Here is a 10,684-nt window from a genome sequence, read left to right on the forward strand (position 1 = left end):
ACTAGGGGAACATGTTCTAAGTAACAAAGACTAAATTTAGAGTTATTTGGACACTAGGGGGACATATTTTAAGTAACAAAAACTTAATTTAGAGTTATTTGGACACTAGGGGAACATATTCTAAGTAACAAAGACTTAATTTAGAGTCATTTGGACACTCGGGGAACATATTCTAAGTAATAAAGACTAAATTTAGAGTTATTTGGACACTAGGGGAACATATTCTAAGTAACAAAGACTCAATTTAGAGTTATTTGGACACTAGGGGAACATATTTTAAGTAACAAAGACTTAATTTAGAGTTATTTGGACACTAGGGGAACATATTCTAAGTAACAAAGACTTAATTTAGAGTTATTTGGACACTAGGGGAACATATTCTAAGTAACAAAGACTAAATTTAGAGTTATTTGGACACTCGGGGAACATATTCTAAGTAACAAAGACTAAATTTAGAGTTATTTGGACACGAGGGGAACATATTCTAAGTAACAAAGACTTAATTTAGAGTTATTTGGACACTCGGGGAACATATTCTATGTAACAAAGACTTAATTTAGAGTTATTTGGACACTAGGGGAACATATTCTAAGTAACAAAGACTTAATTTAGAGTTATTTGGACACTCGGAGAACATATTCTAAGTAACAAAGACTTAATTTAGAGTTATTTGGACACTAGGGGAACATTGTAAGTAACAAAGACTAAATTTAGAGTTATTTGGACACTAGGGGAACACATTCTAAGTAACAAAGACTAAATTTAGAGTTATTTGGACACTAGGGGGAACATATTCTAAGTAACAAAGACTTAATTTAGAATTATTTGGACATTAGGGGAACACATTCTAAGTAACAAAGACTAAATTTAGAGTTATTTGGACACTCGGGGAACATATTCTAAGTAACAAAGACTTAGTTATTTGCTTAGGGTTAGGGTCAGGGTTAGAGGGTTAGGGTTATAATAAGGCCATGCCGAATAAGGCATTAATAAGTACTTAATAATGACTAGTTAAGAGACAATATTTTACTAATTTGCATGGTAATAAGTAACTAATTAATGGTGAATATGTTCCCCATACTAAAGTGTTACCATGTTTTTTTTTACTGGTGCACAAAATGAAGCGTGCATGAACATCACCTTGTTCAAACAACAAAACCAACACAGTGCATAAACGCACAACAAATTACTCACCTGCAAATCAGTCAGCTGTTGTCATATCCGTAATACGCCGATAGGGAGAAGTTTGTATTTACACGATGAGTCGGGTGTGTTTTGACCTCCGCCGAACCCCTGAGGCCGACTCACCGAACCCCTAGGGTTCCATCGAACCCAGGTTAAGAACCACTGGTCTGGAGTCACAAGTAAAGTTATCATTGAAGCAGACGCTGTACCTAATCATGTGACCATACAGTAACCATGCACTCATTACAATGCAGTATTTCACTCTTTACATGACCAGTATTTCACTGTTTTAATGTGTTGTTTCATTTAGGTCTGAGTATCATTTCATCTCAACGTTTGTCCTAATATTGATGACTTTGTAATAAATATCCACTTGTAAATTGTGAATAATTTTATGAACAAAACTTGTGACACAATCAATAAAAACAAAGCAAATCTGAGAGCATGTAATGCAGGTGGATGACCACAAGGGGGTGCTATACTGCAGGCGAGCTGTTACATAGGATGGTAAATATGATAACTAAGCAGTGAAGATGAAACACTTTGTCCTTTTATTTAAGTCGTCATGCAGACAGCAAGCTTCATGGAGGAGGGGGTGGCGTGTAATCGCCTTACATAATAGCAGTGTGGGCAAGATGGAGGGGGGAGTCTGACGCAGTGGTCGTGTCATCATTTAAGCACCCGGAAGTGTGCTTCACAAACGCCACGCCCCTTTTGTCCCACAATGCACTGCGAGGAAATGGCGGTACCGGCTAAAGTCTAAGTTACCAGTTTTCGATTTTATTTTAACGTGTTTATTTTAGCATTTGTCCTGCTAGCGTTGTCTATGGAATGTTTTTGTTTACGAATGTTGACGTAAATATGTCCAGATTGTTTTTTTCTTCTAGGTTAGCAACCTTAGCTAGTAGTAAACAGTGTTGGGTTAGTTACTGAAAACCAGTAACTAGTTACTTTATTTCAAAAGTAACTCAGTTACTTACACCAAAAAGTAATGCGTTACTGTGAAAAGTAACTATTTAGTTCTTTTTTATAATTTTATTTAAGAGTCCCATTAATGCATACTTGCCAACCTTGAGACCTCCGATTTCGGGAGGTGGGGGGTGGGGGGCGTGGTCGGGGGGTGGGGCGGGGCGTGGTTGCGGTGGGTGGCGTGGTTGGGGGCGTGGTTAAGAGGGGAGGAGTATATTTACAGCTAGAATTCACCAACTGGAGTATTTCATATATATATATATATATATATATATATATATATGTGTGTGTGTGGGAAAAAAAATCACAAGACTATTTCATCTCTACAGGCCTGTTTCATGAGGGGGGGGGGGTTCCCTCAATCATCAGGAGATTTTAATGGGAGCATTCACATACCATGGATTATATAGGGCACAGAGTGGGTGGGTACAGGCTGGTGTAGGGGCGTGGTGATTGGCTCATGTGTTACCTAGGAGGTGTTTCCGTCTGTGGCGGCATGCTGTTACAATTTCGCTGCGCTTGTTGAGGGATGACAGGTCTGGACTGTAAATAATAAACAGTTTCTCTTTCAAGCATAGGTTGCATCTTTTATTACCACTATTGTAAGGTGTGCTGGATGCAAGCAATAGTGGTAATAAAAGATGCAACCTATGCTTGAAAGAAAAACAGTTTATTATTTACCGTCCAGACCTGTCATCCCTCAACAAGCGCAGCGAAATTGTAACAGCATGCCGCCAGCCACAGACGGAAACACCTCCTAGGTAACACATGAGCCAATCACCACGCCCCTACGCCAGCCTGTACCCACCCACTCTGTGCCCTATATAATCCATGGTATGTGAATGCTCCCATTAAAATCTCCTGATGATTGAGGGAACCCCCCCTCATGAAACAGGCCTGTAGAGATGAAATAGTCTTGTGATTTTTTTTCCCACACACACATATATTGCGCTCTACTACGGTATCAAGCACTATTTTTTGGATAACCTTATTAAGACATATATATATATATATATATATATATATATATATATATATATATACACATACATATATATACATACATACATACATACATACATACATACATATATATATATATATATATATATATATATATATATATATATATATATATATATATATATATATATATATAAATCTCCTGACGATTGAGGGTACCCCCCCTCATGAAACAGGCCTGTAGAGATGAAATAGTCTTGTGATTTTTTTCCCCACACATACATATATATATATATATATATATATATATATATATATATATATATATATATATATATATTTATTTTATTATATATATAAATAAAAGAAATACTTGGATTTCAGTGTTCATTTATTTACACGTATACACACACATGACACTCATCTACTCACTGTTGTACTTGAAAGTACAATGCAATACAATTCCGGGGCAATGGCACCTATCAAATACACAGTAATGAAAACACAGTTGTTCTACTAACTGTACTGTGTGTTATGAGAGTAGAGTATGTGTGTGTGTGGCCCTTTAATAGGTGACAGCATGTGAGGTGAGTGATGTCAGTGAGTGTGTGGGCGAGAGAAGAGAGGGAGCGGTAGCATGAGTGCAGGGAGGGACTAGTTGGTTTTGTGTTGGATTGGCTGTGTGCAAGCAATCAATAAAGCAAGATTTGCAACTAATCGCTGGACTCATCATTCACCCTAAAGTCGTCCGCTGTGGAGACCCACTGCCGGGTAAGGGTGTTGCCCCGAGCATACATCGGCCCTGGAGAAGTGTCTCCCCTGGCTCTTAGACTAGGTCTCATTCTTCTGCTTTGTCTTCTTGTGTGCGCACACTGGACTCAGGTCCGCATGGAGCTGGAGGGGGCGTGGCCTCCAGCTCCGGCTGGATTCCGGGAGATTTTCGGGAGAAAATATCTTCCGGGAGGTTTTCGGGAGAGGCACTGAATTTCGGGAGTCTCCCGGAAAATCCGGGAGGGTTGGCAAGTATGCATTAATGCCCTTTTAGCCTTCATTTCAGTATTGTTATTGCAGTGGAGAATAATACAATCTGTTGATCAACTTGACATGCATTTGCGTCACTGAACTCTGCAAAGCAATGTGGTCTACATACAACACACAAAGACAAAGATGTGTTTCAAAGGGCCAATTTATTTTGGGCCGAAACAAATTGACAAAACTATTTTAAATAGCTGCAACATAACATACATAAGTAACAAACAGCATAATAACAACATGTCACAACATAGCTTAAACCTGGCTTCACCCAAGGAAGGCACACATGACATTATGTCATGTCACTATACAGCACACATACTGCTAAACACACGCCTAACCAGGCGTTTTTTTCTCTCAAGGAATTGTGAAATAAAATCATGTTTTCAGGAGATCAACACTGAACATTACACAGTTCCCCAGTTTTAGTTTACAGATAAGGAAAGATTGGCCTGGCCCACTAGGATCCCTCTTTATGTTTGTGAACTTTATAGTCTATACATTTAGAGTGATGTGATAATCACTCTAGAAGTCTAGAATGAAAGAGTATATAAGAGAATTGACAGTGTGTGTGTACCTTCAGTGATGAATGATGAGCAGAGGCAGAGTGTGGAATGTCTTCTTTAGCTCGCTTTCCATGTTTATGTACTCACTGTCCACTGTGTCCAGGAACTTGGAAAAGGTTTTAGTGCCATTTTCCGTTGGACGCCCGCTATCATGCTAAATTAGCTGTCTGAAAGTAGGTGACTCCACTGTAGAAATAGCCTGCATGTCTTCTAGCACATACGCTGTAATGGCTTTATCAATGTTGTCCTGGCTAGCAGTGCCTCCGTTAAAATCCTTAGGTGGAGGTGGAGGTGAAGTGGCATCGGAGTCCGTCTCTCTTTACTAGCTTCGTCCAAGCATGTTGCTTTTGTAGCTGTTTCAGCAGATTTGAATTGCTGTTTTGGGCAGTAGATAGGATCTTTGATCCAAGACACAACTTACATTTAACTAAAATGTTTTCTTTGTGCTCGACAAAAGAAAAGTAGTGAGAATATCTCCATGTTAAGAAACTCGGCTTCGGCTTTGCCATGATGTCTTGTTCGTAAACACAGACACGCCCCCCCCAAAATATGGACCAGGGGCCAGTAGAGGGCTGTAGGATGGAGGCCACCCATACCCAAATATGCTCCTCAATGTAAATTCAGGGCTTCCATGAAATGCTGTGAAATCAGTGCACAATCAGTAGCCAAACCTTCTGGGGGCCTTAAAGCAGCAACCTTCTGGGGGCCATGTCCCTGTAGATGTTGATCACATCATTGTGATTTATGACTATGTCTTTTTCAATGGAGAGGAGAAGGAGATCAGACAGCCTCTCTTCTGTGCATAGGCCTCTGAGTGAGTTTTTGACCAGCTTCAGTTTAGAAAAAGACCTCTCTACTGTGGCAGTGGACACTGGAATCGTGGCATATGTTTTCATCATTTCTTCCAGTGCTGGAAAGATGTCATGTCCACTGTTGTCTCTTAGTGTTCTTAAGATCCCCTTCAGTGTGAGAGTGGCATGTGTCATTCTTCTTATTGTTATTATTATCATTATTATTATTATTATTTTGTTAACCCACACAGTAATAGCAAAGTCACAATAAACTTTATATCTAAACCTCTACTGTGAGAGAAATGTGATCGTAAACACAGTGCATTTTATTGTGAAAATTAACCCGGTGTTTTATTTTGTATTTTGTACACTACTTCCTGTCCCGCACGATCCGCTCTGCTCTGTGCGGAATTGATGCGCCGTGCTCAATTGATGCGCCGTGCTCAATTGATGCGCCGTGCTCAATTGATGCGCCGTGCTCCGACGTCCGGCAAAAACAGAAGCTGACACAATACAGCGTTTTTCTGAAATATTACCCATATTAGATGCTGAATAAGTGGACGGCGACTAGACCATAACTCACAGGTTCAAGTTGCTCCACTGTCACGTCTCCTCAGGGGCGCAGTTGGCTCTCTCTCCTCTCACTTACTCACTCACTCGCCCTCTCTCTCTCTCTCTCTCTCTCTCTGGCGGAAGCGGCAGGCTCAAACAACCCGTTATTACAAGAAAACGTGGAGTTTTTGTACCGCTGTTTTTTTACATCCCTGACAGGAATGTATTAATGTTGTTTAAAGAAAGAAGAAGAAAAAAAAACCCACACACACAGGCAGAGGGCACTTTTTAAGACAAGGCAAAAAAGGGCAGGGGCTCAAGCACCCATAGGGCCCTATGTGTGCACGTGCCTGAACCCAACACTGTTGTTGAGTCTTAATTCAAACTATTGTGACGGCATTGATCATGCAGGGCGAAGAACGCCGCAGCACCGCCATCTTGTGGTTGGACTTTGAAACAACACTGTGTCATTCCTTCTGGCTAAACAGGAAAAATAAAACTGTCTTGGTGTGTTATTTACTTCATGATCAATAAGACTTATATTTACACTTTTCCATGCGCAAAACTTTCGTGAATGACAATAATTTTAAAAATGTTAGTGCTACTTAATGATACAATGAAATATAGGATATTTGTATAGTTAACCAGCATTTTAGAAAGAACACGAGGTGAGGTAGCGCTGCAGTGGTCACATCAGGGCCGGCCCGTGGCATAGGTCGTATAGGCAAATGCTAAGGGCGCCGTCCATCAGGGGGCGCCACGCCAGTGCCACAAATGTTGGAGAAAAAAAAAAAAAAAGTTGGTACTATTATTTCTAAATACAAAAAATAATCCCACGTTAATTAAAATGCAAAGTAAAGCCTATATAACAGAAATATTATAATATATTATATTATAATATATATTATTTCCCCCCCCTTCGCACGGTGCGCCCCCTCCCTTCCCGTATCATGACTCTTTTTGGACGTCACCACATCAAAAAATCAACACAAGATGTCAAAACGGCCAAAACTGTCAGGTGCCCAGGGAAGAAAAAAGAGAAAAGAAGAGGAGGAGAAACGAGAAAAAGACAAGAGGTAGCAGGTAGGTAACGTTAGCCTACATGAAATTATTTGTCTGTTACAGAATGTGATAGTAACCTGGCTTTTTAGCATTAAGCTAATGTTACATGATTCGGCAATTGCTAATAGTTCTGTTTTAACGTCGGGTTAATATTGTGGAGGGGGCTAAATTGTTATGGAAAATAATAATGTAACGTTAGGTAATTACAGTACTCCCACCTTACATTCCTCAGGGACATTTGTATTAGATCTTTTAAGCAGGTGTTTTTTGTTTACATTGTTATTGCCTTCTGGTTAGATAATGTTTGCCCTGCAGGTAATAGTCACTTTTCCACCCCTTTATATATTAGGTATAGTTGTAAGCCTAGTTGTTAAAGTGCACATCATTAATGTTAATTAAGCAATATGTATGTAAAAAATATTGTATTTCATATATTCATTTTTTCAGAGCTTGGTTCGCATTGCCGGCAGTAAGTCGGACACGTTTCCGGTGAGGGTTGGACTCCGCCAAGGCTGCCCTTTGTCACCGATTCTGTTCATAACTTTTATGGACAGAATTTCTAGGCGCAGTCAAGGCGTTGAGGGGATCCGGTTTGGTGGCTGCAGGATTAGGTCTCTGCTTTTTGCAGATGATTTGGTCCTGATGGCTTCATCTGGCCAGGATCTTCAGCTCTCACTGGATCGGTTCGCAGCCGAGTGTGAAGCGACTGGGATGAGAATCAGCACCTCCAAGTCCGAGTCCATGGTTCTCGCCCGGAAAAGGGTGGAGTGCCATCTCCGGGTTGGGGAGGAGATCTTGCCCCAAGTGGAGGAGTTCAAGTACCTCGGAGTCTTGTTCACGAGTGAGGGAAGAGTGGATGGTGAGATCGACAGGCGGCGTCTTCAGTAATGCGGACGCTGTATCGATCCGTTGTGGTGAAGAAGGAGCTGAGCCGGAAGGCAAAGCTCTCAATTTACCGGTCGATCTACGTTCCCATCCTCACCTATGGTCATGAGCTTTGGGTTATGACCGAAAGGACAAGATCACGGGTACAAGCGGCCGAAATGAGTTTCCTCCGCCGGGTGGCGGGGCTCTCCCTTAGAGATAGGGTGAGAAGCTCTGTCATCCGGGGGGAGCTCAAAGTAAAGCCGCTGCTCCTCCGCATCGAGAGGAGCCAGATGAGGTGGTTCGGGCATCTGGTCAGGATGCCACCCGAGCGCCTCCCTAAGGAGGTGTTTAGGGCATGTCCGACCGGTAGGAGGCCACGAGGAAGACCCAGGACATGTTGGGAAGACTATGTCTCCCGGCTGGCCTGGGAACGCCTCGGGATCCCCCGGGAGGAGCTGGACGAAGTGGCTGGGGAGAGGGAAGTCTGGGCTTCCCTGCTTAGGCTGCTGCCCCCGCGACCCGACCTCGGATAAGCGGAAGAAGATGGATGGATATTCATTTTTTATTTTTTGCATTAATTTATTTATTCATATTTTTTTTTATCTTGTTAACTATTCTGATTGTTAATTTGCTTAAAAAAAAGGTCAAAGACAAAGCTATTCGGTTTCTTGTGAGTATATACACTTCACTGCCGATGTGGGGGGGGGGGCGCCACCTAAAATCTTGCCTAGGGCGCCAGATTGGTTAGGGCCGGGCCTGTGTATAGTTAACCAGCATTTTAGAAAGAACACGAGGTGAGGTAGCGCTGCAGTGGTCACGTGATGTACCCTTGACGTCACTAGGCCGTCCGAGTGAGTGCGCGGCGTGGCGCTATTGTAGTGTCAATCACCTGGCGTGTTTACGCGAGGGAGGGAAGGGGGGGGCCCCGGGGGGCGTGTCCGCTCGGACATGAGTAAATGACGTCACCGCGTCGGCGGCGAGCAGTCCAACAAACATGGCGAGAGAATGGCGCGGCCAGCAGGGTTACATCGTCACGGTCCTCCTCCTCCTCCTGTGCGGCGCCGACGGAGCTCGTTTGGAGGCGGCGGCGTCCGGCGGCAGTCAGGTGCTCGGCATGCGGCTGGAGAGCAGCGACAAGCCGACCAGCACCGGTGACGACGGCGTCCTGCAGGTGACGGAGGACAGCACGGTGCGGCTCCGCCTCTACGGGCTGCGGCTGCACTCCGCCGCCTGGACGCTCGTCCGCTTCACGGAGCTGGCGGCCGACGAGGCGCCGGAGCGGACCTGCGCGGACTTCACGAAGGACATCGGGGTCGGGACCTTCATGAACGTCAGCGGCGGGGGCACGGCGGGGTTGCTGCGCGTGCACGTTAAGCCGCTGCGCAAGAGCGAGCCCAGCAAGGAGTACGCGCTGTGCACGCGCGGCAACGCGGACGGCCCCTGGCTGCGGCTGGAGGACGGGGACGGCCGCGTCCTGGTCCTGGAGGAGAAGAAGCATCTGCTGCCTCTCTGGCTGCAGGCCATCCTCATCGCCTGCCTGCTGGTCCTGTCCGGCATGTTCAGCGGACTCAACCTGGGCCTGATGGCGCTGGACCCCATGGAGCTGCGCATCGTGCAGAGCTGCGGCACCGACAAGGAGAAGAAGTACGCCCGCAAGATCGAGCCCATCCGCAGCAAGGGCAACTACCTGCTGTGCTCGCTGTTGCTAGGCAACGTGCTGGTCAACACCACGCTCACCATCCTCCTGGACGACCTGATCGGCTCGGGCCTGGGCGCCGTGGTGGCCTCCACCGTGGGCATCGTCATCTTCGGCGAGATCGTCCCCCAGGCGCTGTGCTCCCGCCACGGGCTGGCGGTGGGCGCCAACACCATTGTGCTCACCAAGTTCTTCATGCTCCTCACCTTCCCGCTGTCCTTCCCCGTCAGCAAGCTGCTGGACGTCCTGCTGGGCCAGGAGATCGGCACCGTGTACAACCGCGAGAAGCTGGTGGGCATGCTGAAGGTGACGGAGCCGTACAACGACCTGGTCAAGGAGGAGCTCAACATGATCCAGGGGGCGCTGGAGCTGCGCACCAAGACCGTGGAGGACGTCCTCACCCCGCTGGCCGACTGCTTCATGATCCAGGCCCACGCCGTGCTGGACTTCAACACCATGTCCGAGATCATGGAGAGCGGCTACACGCGCATCCCCGTCTACGACGACGAGCGCTCCAACATCGTGGACATCCTCTACGTCAAGGACCTGGCCTTCGTCGACCCCGACGACTCCACCACGCTCAAGACCATCACCAAGTTCTACAACCACCCGGTCCACTTCGTCTTCCACGACACCAAGCTGGACACCATGCTGGAGGAGTTCAAGAAAGGTCAGCGCGTGTGTGTGTGTGTGTGTGTCTGTGTGTTACGGACAGCAAAGCCCTGTCTGTCTGTTATATCACTTGACCTTTTTCTGTGTTGATTGAATGAAAATAGGTTGAGAAATGAGCAAGATATGATTTATTTTCAATTTAGATGTGTTACTTTCATTAAGTACTTTGCAGAGGTGTGGACTCGAGTCACATGACTTGGACTCGAGTCAGACTCGAGTCATGAATTTGATGACTTTAGACTCGACTTGACAAAATGTAAAAAGACTTGCAACTCGACTTAGACTTTAACATCGATGACTTGTGACTTCACTTGGACTTGAGCCTTTTG

At 45.0% G+C, this 10,684-nt stretch overlaps 1 protein-coding gene across 2 annotated transcripts in view; it reads left to right on the forward strand.

Annotated features, from left to right (window-relative positions):
* The first annotated feature begins 8,981 nt into the window (after positions 1–8,981).
* cnnm4a (cyclin and CBS domain divalent metal cation transport mediator 4a) overlaps positions 8,982–10,684 on the forward strand; it is a 32,605-nt gene continuing 30,902 nt past the window's right edge. For both annotated transcript variants that reach the window (XM_061926666.1, XM_061926667.1), the window contains exon 1: positions 8,982–10,353. In XM_061926666.1, the coding sequence (XP_061782650.1) occupies positions 8,982–10,353 (1,372 nt within the window). The remainder of the gene's footprint in view (positions 10,354–10,684) is intronic.

This window comes from Nerophis lumbriciformis, linkage group LG32, assembly GCF_033978685.3.
Source record: "Nerophis lumbriciformis linkage group LG32, RoL_Nlum_v2.1, whole genome shotgun sequence".
Taxonomy (NCBI): domain Eukaryota; kingdom Metazoa; phylum Chordata; class Actinopteri; order Syngnathiformes; family Syngnathidae; genus Nerophis; species Nerophis lumbriciformis.